General features: G+C 36.6%; 1 protein-coding gene across 2 annotated transcripts in view; it reads right to left on the bottom strand.

The window, feature by feature from the left end:
* Nucleotides 1–755: 755 nt before the first annotated feature.
* CUNH1orf185 (chromosome unknown C1orf185 homolog) overlaps nucleotides 756–18,341 on the bottom strand; it is a 68,127-nt gene continuing 50,541 nt past the window's right edge. Inside the window, exons 4-5 of one of the 2 annotated variants that reach the window (XM_058581441.1) lie at nucleotides 4,627–4,663; nucleotides 756–3,165 (exon numbers count right to left, since the gene is read on the bottom strand). In XM_058581441.1, coding sequence (XP_058437424.1) covers nucleotides 2,771–3,165; nucleotides 4,627–4,663 — 432 coding nt within the window. In that variant the 3' untranslated portion in view covers nucleotides 756–2,770. The remainder of the gene's footprint in view (nucleotides 3,166–4,626; nucleotides 4,664–18,341) is intronic. The other variant, XM_058581442.1, reaches the window with a different exon arrangement.

The following is an 18,341-nucleotide window of genomic DNA, read 5'->3' as shown; positions in this document are numbered from 1 at the left end:
ACCGAGGCTCGGGAAACAATGTCAAAATGATGATATGCTGGCTACTTCTATTGTTATGAATAATAATCTGTCCTTTGTGGGTTTGATCCAAGAGATATGAAACTGTTGCAGGCTAACTTGTCAGATTGTATTGAAGGTGAAATCTCAGATCCTTCACAGTTCTTAAAAATAAGATCATTTTTGACTGGTATAATTTATACTGGTACAAGTATTGTTCTGTGGGCTTTTCAAAGAGAAAAATGTATATGGCTCTGATATGGATTACTTTTTTTTTTTTTAATTGTAGATGGACACAAAATCTTTATTTATTTTTATCTGGTATTGAGAATTTAACCCAGTGCCTCACACTTGTGAGGCAAGCACTCTACCACTGAGCTATAGCCCCATCCCATGGGTGACTTTTTTTGCAAACAAATAAATATGTTAGGTTTTAAGAAATTACTGGGGCTGGGGTGGTGGCTCAGTGGTAGAGTGCTCGCCTAGCATGCATGAGGCACTGGGTTAGATCCTTGGCATCACATAAAAACAAACTAATGTATCCACCTAAAATTAAAGATACATAAATAAATATTAAAAAAGAAATTACTATATCACTATAGTATAACAATTACTTTTATGTGTGTGTGTGTGTGTCTGTGTTTCCCATTTGTAATATAGACAAGAATTTGGATAGGATGCTTTGGTTGTATTAATAGAGACAAACCTCTTTTTAGTTTATGTGAAAAGGAGAATTTATTACAAAATTACAAGGGTACCTTAACAAAGCCAAAAACAATAGTTAATTCTAGGCCTCAGGGATAATGGCCAGTAATAGAAACCAAATCTTGCTGGCAAAGAGGAGTTTACAATTAGAACATAAAGATACTTTACCAAGCCAAGGGCAAAGATTACAACCATGCTTCATGAAGGGTTAGGACAAGGGAATGGAACACTGTTAGAAAGGCAGGAATCATACTCTTTTGATCTCTCATCTCTGCTTTTCAATTTGCAAATGCTTTTTTGTTCTCTCACTACAGATCTGTTACTTTCCCTGCCTAAGCTACATGGTAGGATATGGCAACCCACATCTCCCAATTTATATTTCCTCTATTCCAGAGACTAGTCAGACTAAGGCTAGAATCTCTTATCTCAACCCTGAATTCCTGGGGAAGTTGTAGGACCTTGCCAAATTTAAAGATAACATCCTTTTCAGGGATCGGCAGTAAGTCAGAAATTTCAGGAAAACAGGAATAGAAGCCAACTGAATTTTTAATTTTTGTTGCTCCTTAAAGACCTGGAACTGAAATAGTTTAATTTTACATTTAGGGGTGGATAGGAGATAGATGCTCAGAAATCACAGCATATTATGTGGAAATGACCAGATACTTCAAAAGATAAGTGTATTCTAACTCTTTAATATTTCCTGGGTCAGAGATGACAGACTTGGATAATGATATCTTATTTGAGACAAGTTTCTTTGCATTTGTCTGGATAGGTAGGGTTTATTTCTGGGAAAATTATGAACTGTTCTTGATATAAGTTATTTAAACACAAATGGTAATATTATTCTTTGTTAATCAGATTTTCCAAGAGAAATTTTAAAAGGTGGTTAATTATATGGTGAGTATTTAGGAAAAATGGAAAAAGAAAAGAATACATTGGCAGATGTCAGAAATCCCTCAGAACCATAAATAAAAATTTGATCAAAGGTATCTCAAACTAGAGAGGAACTCTTACTCATGTAGTTTGAGTCAGTTGCTTATGAACTATTTCTATCATAGTAGGGTGAGGGCTGAGGGGATATTCAAGAAATATAGGAGATGGGAAAGAAAACTATTTTCTTGATTCTATGCAGTGTTTCAGACCTCCCTGTAAAAGCAAATTTATAATGCTTACTGCTGTGGTTTGGATAGTGGTGTCTCCCAAAAGCTCATATGTGAGACAATTCAATAAAATTTAGAGGTAAAATGATTGGGTTATGAGAAGCTTAACCCAATCAGTGTATTAATCTGCTGATGGGGATTAACTAAGTGGTAACTATAGGCAGGTAGAATGTGGCTGGAGGAGGTGGGTCATTGGGGGCATGCTTTTGGAGGTTTATATTTTGTCCTTATTTTTGTAGAGTGCTCTCTCTGCTTCCTGATTATCATGTCCCAAGCTGCTTTCCTCTGCCACACCCTTCCACCAGGGTGTTCTGCCTCACCTTGGGCATAGAGCAATGGAGTCAGCTATCTAAGGACTGAAACCTCTGAAACTGTGAACCCCACATAAAATTTTCTTTAAAATTGTTCTTGTCAGATCTTTTGGTTGCAGCCATGAAAAAGCTGGCTAAAACACTTACCAAAAGCATGTCGTGATACTATTTGAAATACAGGTGATTTTTATATTTTAAAATCAGAGAAGCTGATAGAGGTATTCCACCCAGCCCTAGTCACACTGAAATAAACCTGAAAATGTCCAAATTATAAAGAAATGTTGTGGGTGTTTATTAAAAATGTATTCATGCTGAAGATTTCTTAAAGTATTTCTCTTGTGTGTTGAAAACACATTCCTATATTTGTGGTATCTTTTGATGAGATACAGGGAGTTAAACTTAATGTTCATGATACTACTGTACTTCTTCCCACAATTTTCTTTCTAGAAATAAGAATCAGCAGGAGAAGTAGGACCACTCTATGATAACTAAGAAGAAAAGCAATATTAATGTGAACATGTTAAGAGACTCAAAAGCTGGAAATTCAGTTTTGATTTTACCTGATTTCAGTATATACAAGGTTTCAAAAGAAAAAAGTCATTCAGCATTATGTTGAAGGTTTTGTATTTCGACCTCTGTGTTTCTTCGTGAAAACATTTCCTTACTGTTGTCATCATTTTCATCATCATAGAGTGCCATATTCATTACATTTTCAGTACATTCTTCTAATGAAATTGTTGACAGGTATGAAAATACTTTTTCCATTAGAGGTTCCCTGAGAAGAGGCTTTGAAGAATTCTTTTCTGCTAGAGAATCATCAGAATACCAGTCTTCGGCTGCTTCAATACTTTGGCTGTAATAAGCTTCAGATGGTAATGTTGATAAGCTTAATGGAATGCTGCTGCCATTTGTTGCTGAGCTAGTCTCTGGGGGATCACTGATGATTTTCTTTGTTGCAAAGCGGAATTCATTTTTAGAGTGATCTTTAATTGCTGCAAAAAATATATTTATTATAAATATTACATATTCATGAGCCAAATCTTAATTTATAAGGGCATTTTTTAAAAATTCAGACTATTTTTAGGGCTATAATGGACAAGATAATTCTCTTCAAGAACATTCTGAGTTACTATCATCATCTGTACAATGTTTAATATGTAATTGGGAATTAGCAATATTTTCATGAAAATTAAGAGTAGAAAAGACTATACTAAATAAAACCAACCAGTTTTTACAGAAAAGATTCTAAGTGGGACAGAAACCTCAGTTTTGGAAAGTTCCTTAAAGAGGACAGATTCTTAAAGACTTATAACTATTTATGCCTTATTTTAAAAATATAAGCTTCCTGAGCAAGCAGATTACAAAATGGAAAGGGCCTATGGGCTGGCCCTATATCAATAACAGTAATAATATTACTACAGAGCTTTACAATTTGCAAAGTGTTTTGATATAATTATTTTCTCAATAATTCTTCAAGGCAGTTATTAGCACCACTTCACCAAAGAAAAAGAGATTTAGAAGATGATCCATCACAAATCAGATATAAAATGGATTTCAATCTACATACTTCTTACTTTAATTCTTTTGCCATTGAATTATTTAGGTTGCACATTGGCTATTTCAAAGTGTTAGGTTTTAGAAAATATCATATACTATCTTTTTTTTAAATATTTTTTTAGTTGTTGATGGACCTTTATTTTATTCATTTACTCATATGTGGTGCTGAGAATCGAACCCAGTGCCTCACACATGCTAGGCAAGCGCTCTACCACTGAGTCACAACCCCAGCCCTCATATACTATCTTAAATGATTTTTATATGTTTTATATTTTTATGTTAACTTTTGATACTTTACATATTAATTTTTAAAGTTGTTTTAAGTACGTTACCTTATATTAACATTTCTAAAATTATGTAGGAGACAATGGTTTGAAGTTCTAAGACATAACCTGCAAAATCTAGAGCTGTAAAAACTTGTGGGTTTTTTTTTTTTAATATATATTTTTAGTTGTAGTTGGACACAATACCTTTATTCCATTCATTTATTTTTATGTGGTGCTGAGGATCAAACCCAAAGCCCCGTGTGTGCTAGGTGAGCGTTCTACCGCTGAGCCACAATCCCAGCCCAAAACTTGTGTTTTGAGTTTTTTTTTTCTCCTCTGTTTCTCTCCCTCTCTGATTTATTTTTATCCTCAAGCATGAGTACATGGCATTGACTATGATATCTTTGGGTTCCAGTAGTAGACCACAACTTAAAATTTCATAGTTTAAGATCATTGCAATTCTTGTTTTTCTAAAATTTATGTGCCCATTCACATACTAATAAATTAGCATTTCTCTTCAATTTTCATGGTATTTAAAATACTTAACATTAAGCATAGCCTCTTGATTCTTAAAGTTGTAAATTGTTATACGTTAGGATTGTTTCTAAGAAACAGTTGGGGAAAACATACCTTTTATACGTGCTGCTTCTTTTTTTCTTTGCTCCTCCTACATAAAAATTTATTTGTATTTTTAAAATGAAATCATTTTTATATAATTTCTATATTATATTGATCTATACACTTATATAATAGTAATACATTTTGCACCTATGATTATAGGTTTATTACAAAGAATGCAAATCAGGAAGAGTAATAAATTTTAACATTTATTTGCATTTCTAACAAGCTCCCCAGAATAATGCTGATATTGCTGGTCTGGGAACAAGAGTATGGCCCTGGACTGATTGAAATTCTACCCAATTAAATGAATGAAAAAGCGGGCATTCTTATATACTGTAAATCAGTACAAATATTTTGGAGAGAAATTTAACAAATCTACTTGGAATATATTATGGCAAGTATATAATTTTGTTTTTGTGTCAATGTTCAGTTACCCGAATGTTCATTCAATATGGGTAGCATTTTAAAAAACTTAAAATTAAAAAATCCAAGATTAAGGAAATAGTTAAATGCATTATTATACCTAGATATAAAGGATGCTATTTCTTTCTCTCTGTTTTTTTTTAATACTTGTGGGTTGAACCCAGAGGTACATTACCACTGATCTACATCCCAGTTCTTTTTTTTTTTTAAATATGTTTTTAGTTGTAGATGGACACAATATATTTAATTAATTTTTTTTATGTGGTGCCAAGGATTGAACCCAGTGTCTCACGCATGCTAGGCAAGTGCTTTACCACTGAGCCACAACCCTGGCCTCATCCCAGTTCTTTTTATTTTTTATTTTGAGACAGGATCTTGCTAAGACACTGACAATCTTGCAAAGTTCCTGGTGCTGGTCTCAAATTTGGGATCCTCCTGCCTCAGCCTCCTGAGTCACTGGGATTACAGGCATGTGCCATGGCACCCAGCTGGATATTCTTTCAACTATTAAAAACGAAGCTATTTATCAGTAAGTAAGTAAGGACTAAAAGTAAAAAATCAATATGGAAACATATCATAAAGACAGAGGAATAACTTTGATTAGAATTGGGCATTAAAATACTGAGCAATGGATTATAATATGCTGAGTACAATAGAAATTCATGAATTCATACTTAAATGGGAAAGACATAGCAAGGCATTATCTTATGTATTCAAATTAAAATCATTAATTAGTGTCAAACATTGTAATTAAGGAAAAATATTGCATGTCTCTTGATATGATAAACTGAATCTGATCAGAAGAAAAACCAAACTGAAGAATAGTTTATTATGCATACATTAACTGCCTTATATTCTCAAAAATGGCTATATCATTTTTAGACTTTTATTAAAATTTAGTATTTCTATTCTTGAAAGAGGTGATTAAAAGACAAACCACAGAGCAGTACAAAATATTTTCTTTCATATATCTTATAAAAAGACTTATGGCCAGAGTATGTAAAGAATTTTCAAAACTCAGTAAGAAATAATTCAATAAAAATGGGGAAAATTGTTGGGGTTGTACCTCAGTGGTTGAGCGCTTACCTCGCATATGTGAGGCACTGGGTTTGATCTTCAGCACCAAGTAAAAATAAATAAATAAAGATATTTTGTTTTTTACAACTAAAAAATATATTTTTTTAAAATGGGGAAAATTTTTGAACGAATATGACATATAGATGGCAAATATGTACATCAAAAGATGTTCAACGTCAATATTTTTAGGAAAATACAATTAAAATCATAATGGATTACTACTACATAACTTAGAAAACAAAAACAAAAAACCCTGGCAATTTCAAGTTTCTAGAAATTTCAGTTTCTAGAAATTGTATAATGGAACAATCAATTTGGAATCAGTTTGGCAGTTTCTTATAAAAGTTAGAAAACACATATAATCCAGTAATCCCAGCAGTGAGTATGCTGACTGCCAGTGGACATGGGGTGGGAGAGCCCTGGGGCTCAGTGGGGTGACTCCTGGCTGAGAGAGCCATAGTGCTGCTGCCAGGAGGATGACAAGCAGGGACCCGTGATTGACAACACCCCTTCTTGTGGCAGAGGGACTTTGAGAAGGGTTTGCATGGCAGCCCAAGGATTAGGAAATTCTGATGCAAGTGTGTGGGCCATGTCATGCTTTTGCATATACTGATAGCACAGTCCTCACCTCCCTATCTGAATCCTGGTTCCTGGCACCTCTAGACCCCATGACATGGATGACTTAGCCCTATAGCCTGGGACCCTTCTGGCTTGTGCTTTCCCACCAGAGAGTGGAGGAGGCCCAAGCCAGAAGCTTAGCACCCAGCATCATGACAGTTTGGCAGTTTCCTGGCAGAGCCTGCAAGATCATCCTGGTCTTCTTCTTCTTTTTTGTTTTGCTCTAATTAGTTATACATGACATCAGAATGAAATGCCAATATCTTGAAATATGAAAGGCTGAGGATTTAAAGAGACTGAAGAGGAGGGACAGATTAAATCAAATATAATTTGGACAGGATTCTTAACTAGAGGGAAACAATTCTATAAAGGACATTATGGAGATAATTGATAAAATGGAATATAGAGTATAGATTATAAGAATATACTGAATCAATAAAAATTTTTTAAATTAGAAAACTATAGTAACAGAAGTGAATAACTCATAGATTATGCACTGAATTATTAAAGGCCAAAAGAGAATAATATGCAACTAATGTCAATTCTTTTCAAACTATTACAAAGTATCAAAAGGGAAGGAATACTTTTGTTCTGAGTCCATCACTAACCAGATAACAAAGCTAGACAAGAACAAAACAAAAATTAAACCCAGAGACCAATATTCCTGACGAACATATATGCACAAATTCTCAACAAGCAGGGCACAGTGACACATGTGTCCCAGCAACTTGCAAGATTGAGGCAGGAGGATCATGAGTTCAAAGCCAGCCTCAGCAACTTAGCAAGACCCTGTCTCAAAAATAAATAAATATTAAAAAAAGGGATGAGGATGTTGCTCAGTGGTTAAGTCCCCTTGAGGTCAATCTCTGGTACCAAAAAAATTCTCAACAAAATACTAGCAAACTGAATCCAATGGTACATCAAAAAGATTGTACACAGGATTGATCTCAGGGGTACAAGAACAGTTCAACATATGTAAACTAATAAATATATCGCATCAATAGAATGAAGGATAAAAACCACATAGTCAACTAAATAGATGCAGAAAAGATATTAGATAAAATTCAGTATACCTTCATGGTAAAAAAAAATTAGGTATAGGAGGAAGATACCTCAACACAATAAGGACTACATATGACAAACCCCATAGCTTACATTATACTGAATGGATGAAATTGTTTCTTTTAATATCATGAAAAAGACAAAATTGTCCACTTCCGGTATTCTTATTCAATTAGTATTGTTTCTTTTAATATCATGAAAAAAAAGACAAAATTGTCCACTTCCAGTATTCTTATTCAATTATTATTGTAAGTTTTAGCCAGAGAAGTAAGATAAGAGAAAGAAATAAAGGGTATTCCAATAGGAAAGAAGGTCAAATTATTCCATCTGTTTACAAACAAAATTATTTTATTTTTTGTTTTGTTTTTCATTTTATTTATTTATTTTTATATGGTTCTGAGGATCAAACCCAGTGCTTCACACATGCTATGCAAACACTCTACCACTGAGCTCCAACCCCAGCCCCCCAAAATGATTTTATGTATAGAAAAACCTAAAGATTTAAAAGAGCTTATAAATGTAAAGATGTAAAGTCAGTATATGAAAATCAGCTTTTATATACATCAATAAAGAAATTTCTGAGAAAGAAATAAGCAATCCCATTCAAAATAGCTACCTAAATATTTTAAAATATTTCTAATATTAAAAATATAAATTTTCCAAGGAAATATAAGATCTTTACAATGAAAACTACAAAACAATGAAGAAAGAAATGGAAGAGAACACACACATACAAATGGAAAGACATCCCATTATAAGACATTCCAATATTAATTGGAAGAATTAATATTGTTAAAGTTTCCATACTATACAAAGTGAACTACAGAGTCAATGCAGTTCTTATCAAAATACCAATGACATTTTTCACAGAAATAGGAAAAACGCTCCTAAAATTTTTATGGAACCACAAAGACACTGAATTGCTGAAGTAATCCTGAGCAAAAATAATAAAGCTGGAGGCATTACAACAGCTGACCTAAAACATAGTACAAAATGATAGTAAATAAGACAGATGTCACTGGTGTAAAAGTAGACATGTAGACCAATGAATCAGAATGAAGACATGTGAGATCAATCCACATACTTCTGGCAATTGATTTTTTTTTATACTGAAGATTGAACCAAAGGGTACTCTACCACTGATCTGCATTCTTCCACCTTTTTTTTCCAGTTTTTTAAAAATTTATGGGTTCTTTTTAGTTGTACATTACAGCAGAATCCATTCTGATATAATTACACAAGCACAGAATATATCTTATTCTAGGTAGAATCCCATGTATATGATAGTGGGATTCACTGTATTTCATATGTATACTTGGGAAAGTTATGTCAGATTCATTCTATTGTCTTTACTCCCCTTATCCTCCCCTCCCCTTCCCTCCATTCACAGTTGTGTTGTCTAATCTACTGCACTTCTATTCTTCCCCTCATCTCCCCCCTTATTGTGGGTTAGCTTCCACGTATCAGAGAAGATATTCAGCCTTTTGCTTTGGGGGGCTGGCTTACTTCATTTAGCATGACAGTCTCCCAATCCATCCATTTGCTGGCAAATGTCTCAAAGTCATTCTTCTTTATGGCTGAGTAATATTCAAATGTGATATATATGTCACATTTTCTTTAGCCATTCATCTGGTGAAGGGCACTTAGGTTGGTTCCATAGCTTAGGTATTGTGAATTGAACTGCTGTAAACATTGATGTGGCTGTGTCACTGTAGCATGCTGACTTTAAATCCTTTGAGTATGTACTAAGGAGTGCTACAACTAGGTCAATTGGTGGTCCCATTCCTAGTTTTCTGAAGAATCTCTATATTACTCTTCAGAGTGGTTGCATAAATTTGCAGCCCCATCAGCAATATATGAGTGTATTTTTTTCCCCACATCCTCACCAACATTTACTTTTTTGTACTCTTCATAATTGCCATTCTGACTGGAGTGAGATGGAATCCCAGGGTAGTTTAATTTGTTCTCTAATTGCGAGAGATATTGAACATTTTTTCATATATTTGTTGACTATTCATATTTCTTCTTCTGTGAAGTGTCTGTTCAGTTCCTTTGCCCATTTATTGATTGTGTGTGTGTGTTAAGTTTTTTGAGTTCTTTATATTTTCTGGAAATTAATTTTCTATCTGAGGTGCAGGTGGCAAAGATTTTCTCCAATTCTGTAGGCTCTTTCCTTTGTTGTGAAGAAGCTTTTTAGTTTGATGCAATCCCATTTACTGATTCTTGATTTTACTTCTTGAGTTTTAGGAGTCTTATTAAGGAAGTCAGTTCCTGAGCTGATATGTTGGAGTGCTGGACCTACCTTTTCTTCCAGTATGTGCCAGGTTTCTGGTCTAATATCTAAGTCCTTCATCCACTTTGAGTTGAGTTTTGTGTACAGGTCCATTCTACTACATATGGATTTCCAGTTTTCACAGCACCATTTGTTGAAGAGAGTATCTTTTCTCCAATGTATATTTTGGTGCCTACACTGGCAAATTGCATACAAAAACACACTAAAAAGATTGTTCACCATGACCAGGTGGGGTCATCCTGCAATGGAAGGTTGGTTCAACATATGTGTTGAGAGCCACAGCCGAAGGGGCCCCAGCAAACTTCCAGCTGCCAGCTGATGATTGGCTCACAGCGGCCCCAGCAACATCTAGCTGATTGGCTCCTCGGCCCCAGCAACATCTAGCTGATTGGCTCCTCTGCGGTGATGCTCATTGGACTGTTTCCCTGCCCTTTCAGACCACGGAGCTGCTCATTGGGGGACTTTTTTGGCTCCGCCCATGTGACCCAGCCAATCGGCCTCAAGAGCAGGAGGATTGTGGGAGGTGGAGAGAAGCTGGTGGGGGAGAGAGAGGCTTGTGGGAAGCCGGTGGTGGCAGTTGAGGCTCTGAGGGTTTTTCCTGAGAGGCTGTTTTGTTTGGCGTGTGTGGTTCTAAAAATAAAGTTAGTTTCTTTTGACAAGTGGCTCCTGATTGTGCCCAGCCAGACTGCGGCATTTGGTGGCTCGCACGGGGAGCGACTGAGGGTAAGTGAAACTGCTCGCCCCTGAGGGCAGGGCGAGAGGATGGGTAGCCATTTTAAGATTCCTTTTTTATTTTGCTTCACTTTTGTTTTAAGTTGCCTGTCCCTGGAGATGAGTGAGACGGAAGAAAAACCGCTCACATCTGAGGAAAAACTATTTACGTCTGAGGAACAGATAGGGAGAAAGGACGGATGCCCATGTCAGGAGGATAGAAAGGCTATAATGACTTTTTGTTGTTCCCTTTTTATTTCATTCTGTCTCGGTTTTGTTTGGCGTCATCTTGTTGGGTTGTATTATAGTAGAAATATGGGATCAGAAATTAGTAAAAAACAAACTGAAAGAGTGTTAAGTAAATTGTTAGAGGAAGGAGGCATCCCAGTAAAATCAAGAGCAGTCAGGGCATACGTTGATACAATACAAAAATGTAGCCCATGGCTTTTTAAGGAGGAGTTGTTAAATATATCACAATGGAACCATCATGGTGAAGATTTAAAAAGAATAGAAAAGAAAAGCCCAGGGACTCTGCCAGTTGGCACATTGCCATTGTGGACATTCGTATCTTGTTTGCTTAGTCCAAAGCCTTCAGTTCAGACAATGGTAGAGGAAGGAGAAGACATAATGATTCAAGTAAAAGAGAAGGTCTCTCAAGTTAGTCAGACAGAGGAAAAGATTCAAGTAAAAGAGAAGGCCTCTCAAGCTAGTCAGACAGAGAAAGAAAGTGTAAAACAGAAAAAGCCATCAGGGGGAAAGTTACAACAGGAGACTGCTACTAACACCTTTCTATCACCAGAGGGTGTAAGTGTCCAACCAACAGCACCACCTCTACAGGAGACTGCTACTAACACCTTTCTATCACCAGAGGGCGTAAGTGTCCAACCAACAGCGCCACCTCCATATGCTGGGAGGCCCCCAACCCCCGCAGTTGATAGTTGGGATCCTGAGACAAGATCTCAAATATTAACATGCCCTGTATTTGAGGCAGGAGGGCAGCGATTTTACCAAGTTTTAAATTTCAAAACAGTGAAGCAGCTAAAAGAGGCTGTAACAACCTATGGTCCTCAAGCACCCTTCACTGTAAGCATGGTCGAATCCATTAACAACTTGAACATGACGCCAGCAGATTGGGCTAATATGTGTAAAGCTGTGCTAAATGGAGGACAATACCTGTTATGGAAGGTTGCCAATGAGGAATTTTGCAAGGAGACGGCTAGGCGAAATGCAGCAGCTGGTTATCCTCAGAGAAATCTAGATATGTTGTTAGGAAAGGGACCTTATGAGGATCAGCAGCAACAAATTGCATATGATCCTGGCGTATACGCACAAATTGCTGCAGATGCAATTAAGGCATGGAAGACTTTACAAGGACATGGAGGTTTACAAGGTCAATTATCTAAGGTAATACAAGGAGCTAATGAACCTTATGCTGAATTTGTAGATAGGCTTATTCAAACAGCTACCAGAGTTTTTGGGAATACAGAACAAGCAATGCCATTACTAAAACACCTGGCTTATGAGCAAGCGAATCGTTGGTGCAGAGATATCATTAGACCATGGAAACATGAAGATTTAAACACATATATTAAATTATGTAGAGACATTAATGAACAAGAGCAAGTCGTGGCAGCTGCAGTAAAACAGGCTTTAGATGCCAGAGAAATTAATGAACAAGGGGAAATTGTGGCAGCTGCAGTAAAACAGGCTTTAGATGCCAGGCCAAGAACATGCTACAATTGTGAACAAACAGGACATTTTAAAAGGAATTGCCCCATTGGAGGAGGGTTTAACAAAACTAGGTATCAAAGGAGTAGAATACCAGGTATTTGCCCACGATGCCGTAGAGGGAGACATTGGGCTAATGAATGCCGTTCTCAAACCACCATAGAGGGTACTCCATTATCAAAAAACGAACAAGGACCAGGTGTTTATCCACGATATCGTGGAGAAAGGCATCGGGCTCCATTGCCAAAAAATGGACAGGGGGGCCCAATGCTCCGGGGCCCAAAACCACAAATATACGGAGCACTGGAGGAACCCAGCAACCCCATCAGGGTAGTGCCCAGGACACATTGTCCATCAGATCCCTCATCAGACAAACCAGAGGGAGTGCAGGGTTGGACATCTGCGCCTCCGCCAGAGCAGTACTAACTCCAGAGATGGGAGTTCAAATCATTCCCACAGGGGTGAAAGGACCTCTTCCCAAAGGAACAGTAGGCTTATTATTGGGACGCAGCTCTTCTACTCTAAAAGGACTTATGATAAGTCCTGGGGTAATTGATCCCGATGATGAAGGTGAAATAAAAATTATAGCCAGTTCTCCAAAGGGTATATCAGTAATTTCACCAGGAGATAGAATAGCACAGTTACTAATAATACCCAGCCTACATGATAAATTTTCCAGTTGTACTGTAGAAAGAGGTTCCAAGGGATTAGGCTCCACAGGTGTAGATTGGGCTATGCTTTCTTTAAATTTAGATTCTCGCCCCATGCTAAAACTAAATATTCAAGGACATGAATTTAATGGGCTACTGGATACAGGTGCAGACCTTAGCATCATCTCTTGTCAAGAATGGCCAAAACATTGGCCATTACAACAAGCCACTCAAACGCTTCGAGGCCTAGGAGTGGCGACTAATCCCCATAGAAGTGCAATGGTATTAGATTGGAAGGATCCTGAAGGATGTGAAGGAACTATACAGCCATATGTATTGGATCATCTTCCTATAAATTTATGGGGACGAGATGTCCTAGATCAATTAGGTTTGACATTAACAAATAACATCAACCAAAATGCACCCACTATTATGACTAGACAAGGTTTTAGGAAAGGAAAAAGATTAGAAAAACAAGAACAAGGTATAGCAGCACCAATACAAATAGATCAAGGAACAGACAGACATGGGTTGGATTTTCAGAAAGGGCCACTGAGACAATAAAAATTACTTGGAAATCAGAAAGACCAGTATGGGTTCCTCAGTGGCCCCTGACTAAAGAAAAGATACAAGCAGCCCATGACCTGGTCAAACAACAATTAGCAGAAGGACATATACAACCTTCTGTATCTCCCCATAATACTCCCATTTTTGTCATCAAAAAGAAATCTGGTAAATGGAGATTATTGCAAGATTTAAGAGCCATTAATAATGAGATGGTTATTATGGGACCTGCTCAATCAGGGATTCCTCAGTTGTCTGCTTTGCCAAAAACCTGGTATGTTTTAGTTATAGATATTAAAGATTGTTTTTTTTCAATTCCAATTCATCCTGAGGATAGTCCACGTTTTGCATTTACTATCCCTGCACTGAATCATGAAGGTCCTGATCAGAGATATGAATGGAAAGTACTCCCTCAAGGGATGGCTAACAGCCCAACTATGTGTCAAATTTATGTTAACAAAGTAATCCAGCCACTTAGAAATCAAAATCCTGAACTACAAATATTTCACTATATGGATGATGTATTATTAGCACACAAAGATAAAAACACATTGCTAGAATGTTATGCCACACTTACAAACTTATTAAAAAATTATAATCTAGAGATAGCAATAGATAAAGTACAATTAAATTTTCCAATTAATTATTTAGGAGTTCTATTATCCTCAACCATGGTCCGTCCACCAAAAATTCAAATACGAGTAGATCAACTCAAATCACTTAATGACTTTCAAAAGTTATTAGGAGACATAAATTGGATAAGGCCTTATTTAGGTATACCAACAGGAGAGTTGGGACCTTTATTTGATATCCTAAAAGGTCCATCAGATCCAAATTCACCCCGAATGTTAACGCCTGAAGCAAGAAAGGCATTAAAAATCATTGAAACATATATGGAAAATATGCATTTGGATAGAATTGATATAAGTTTGCCTTTATTATTTATTGTACTACCAACAAAAAATATTCCTACAGGAGTATTTTGGCAAGAAGGTCCATTATTATGGATACATTTATCTTATTCTCCTAACACTATTCTTACTAGGTATCCTGAGGCTGTAGGACAATTAATACTCAAAGGAATAAAAGCAGCAAAGGGAGTGTTTGGAATTTCTCCCAATAAAATTATTACTCCATATACTATGAATCAAATTGATGAGTTAGCTAATGAGTTAAATACTTGGGCAATAATCATGTGCAAATCTAATGTTTCATTTGATAACCACTTACCATCTAATCCTTTATTGTCTTTTTGGTCATTGCATCCTGTAATTTTTCCAAAAATGACAAGAAAAACACCTATCATGAATGCTCCAAATATATTCACTGATGGGTCAAATAATGGTACAGCAGCAGTAGTTACCCCTGATCAAACTTTTACATTTTTAGTACCCAAACAATCAGCTCAAAAGGTAGAGCTTAATGCAGTTTTACAAGCTTTTGTGATGTTTAAAGATTCTGTATTTAATTTATTTTCTGATAGTCAGTATGTAGTTAATGCTATAGTATCTCTTGAAGATGCTGGTAGGATTTCCCCTTCTTCTACTGTTTTCTCTTTGCTTTCCACTATACAAAGTCTAATCTGGGACAGAAAAGATCCATTCTTTATAGGACATATCAGGGCACATACAGGATTGCCTGGAGCCCTTAGTTTGGGCAATGATTTAGCAGATAAAACTACACATGACATACATATTTTCTCTACACTAGAAGAAGCTATAAATTTTCATAAAAAGTTCCATGTCAATGCTAATACTTTACAAAAGCGTTTTAAAATAACTAAGGAACAAGCTAGACAAATAATAAAACAATGTCAAAATTGTGTGACCTTTTTACCACAAGTTAATCTTGGAGTCAATCCTAGAGGATTGATACCTAACCATATTTGGCAGATGGACGTCACACACTTGCCAGAATTTGGAAAATTAAAATATTTGCATGTTACAGTTGATACTTCTTCTGGATTTTTGATGGGCTCCCTTCATGCTGGAGAAAAAACTAAAGATGTTATAGCTCATTGCTTACAAAATTTTGCCACTGTGGGTGTTCCAAAACAGTTAAAAACAGATAATGCCCCTGGTTATACTTCTACCTCTTTTAAACAATTTTGCTCAACATTTGGCATTACTCATATAACAGGAATCCCATACAATCCACAGGGACAAGGCATAGTTGAAAGAGCTCATCAAACTATTAAAATGTACTTATTAAAGCAAAAAGAAGGAATTGGGAAGGGGTATATATTCCCCAAAGATAAACTTAAAATAACCCTTTTTACTCTAAACTTTTTAAATTTGGATTCATCAGGACTTAGTGCTGCGGAAAGGCATATGTGTCCAAAAAATGTGCATAAGCCCAAGGTACTTTGGAAGGATATTCTAACAGGACAATGGAAAGGTCCTGACCCAGTAATTGTCTGGAGTCGGGGGTCTGTTTGTGTGTTTCCACAGGGAGAACAGCAGCCAATTTGGATTCCAGAAAGATTAACTAAAGCGATTTCTACAGACCAAAAAGAAGATGATTTGGCTCAAATCCATAACAACTGATATCCAAAACTCCAGTTTGGCTATTCTTACATCTGCAACAGAACCAGGATGCTTTTTTCAATATCTATTTTATTATTGCCCTTTGCCATATCATGAAGTTCTATTTTGTTTTTTGAGCTCATACAGACCTAGGTTAATGTTTTGCTGATCAGTTCTATTTTTTGACTATAGAGTTTTTAAACATTGCAATGGAGATTTCACCTGTAAAAAGTTATAAGGCCTTTACTATAATGTTATGTGTTGTATGTATTATATTATGTGTGCACACTTGTGTTTTGTGTTATATGTTTGAATGTACGTATGTCCATATATCATATATGATGAGCGCTCATGATAAAATGGATCCAAAAATTTTTTTTTCACGTGATTTATATGGTTTAATTTAAATTGGGTAAACAACTGTTGAGGATTGTTTTAATATGTAAACAAAAAAGAAGGTTAACAGATCTGTTTGTTTACTTTCACCTTTCCTTTTCATTATATTTAATAATTCCCTTAAAGATAATGTAAATTGTTAAGAAAATTGTTTTCTTTTAGTGCCTTCTGTAATGTTACATAATTTTTTCTTTAGCCATTATTGCCAGAATTCCTATCTTCATCCCAGTGCTGGTGAAGTCAAAGATAAAACCAACCTACAGCTTCTACAATAGCCATCACTGAACTGCTTGCAGAACTTGCCTGGACACATTGTGAGCTCACCTGTATGCATTGTGAACTATCTGTTGGTGCAGCGAATTGTGGTAGTGCTGGAGTATTTTTGCTGATGGTGTCACCAGTGGTACAATTTTTCAAAGGAGCCCTCAATTGGCTTAATGTCATGGCATTTTGCATCCTCCTCTACTAGTGATGGTCTAAAATTTGGGGGCCAACAGAGGTGAGGCAAAGAACCTCACCCCCCCACTGGTGCAAAGGCCTATCCACAAGTATGGCTGTATGCTGGACCAGTAGTCAGTGACGGGTATGATCCAATTGCAGTGGTACCAACCTAAGACAGGAGGCTGACGCCTAGAGGTCAGTTCATCCGATGACGGGTAAGGACCATATGTTGAATTGGACTGCGTAACAGGCACGGTCCCTAAGCCACATGCTTGTTGTTTAAACAGAGAGGGGGAGATGTTGAGAGCCACAGCCGAAGGGGCCCCAGCAAACTTCCAGCTGCCAGCTGATGATTGGCTCACAGCGGCCCCAGCAACATCTAGCTGATTGGCTCCTCTGCGGTGATGCTCATTGGACTGTTTCCCTGCCCTTTCAGACCACGGAGCTGCTCATTGGGGGACTTTTTTGGCTCCGCCCACGTGACCCAGCCAATCGGCCTCAAGAGCAGGAGGATTGTGGGAGGTGGAGAGAAGCTGGTGGGGGAGAGAGAGGCTTGTGGGAAGCCGGTGGTGGCAGTTGAGGCTCTGAGGGTTTTTCCTGAGAGGCTGTTTTGTTTGGCGTGTGTGGTTCTAAAAATAAAGTTAGTTTCTTTTGACAAGTGGCTCCTGATTGTGCCCAGCCATACTGCGGCACATATGGAAATCAATAAATGTAATTTATCACATTAATAGACTTAAAGACAAAAATCACATGATCATCTCAATAAATGCAGAAAAAGCATTTGATAAAATACAGCATCCATTTATGATTAAAACACCAGAAAAAATAGGGATAAAAAGGATCATATCTCAACATTGTAAAACTTATATATGAGAAACCCAAGGCTAACATCATTCTAAGTGGAGAAAAACTAAAAACATTCCCTCTAAAAACAGAAACAAGACAGGGATTCCCTCTTTCACCACTTCTATTTAACATAATCCTCAAATCTCTAGCCAGAGCAATTAAGCAAAAAGAATGAAATAAAAGGAATAGAAATAGAAAAAGAAGAGCTAAAATTAGCTGTTTGCCAATGACTTGATTCTATATTTATTTTTTTAATTAAAAAAAATTTTTTTTTAGTTTTAGGTGGACACAATGTCTTTATTTCACTTTTTATGTGGTGCTGAGAATTGAACCCAGTGCCTCATGCATGCTAGGCGAGCGTGCTACCACTTGAGCCACATTCCTAGCCCT

The sequence above is a fragment of the Marmota monax genome, unplaced genomic scaffold, assembly GCF_021218885.2.
Source record: "Marmota monax isolate L192 unplaced genomic scaffold, Marmota_monax_Labrador192_F-V1.1 WCK01_AAM20220418_F8-fsc00023, whole genome shotgun sequence".
Lineage (NCBI taxonomy): Eukaryota > Metazoa > Chordata > Mammalia > Rodentia > Sciuridae > Marmota > Marmota monax.
The sequence above is the reverse complement of the archived record's forward strand: the minus strand, read 5'-3'. Positions and strand labels throughout refer to the sequence as shown.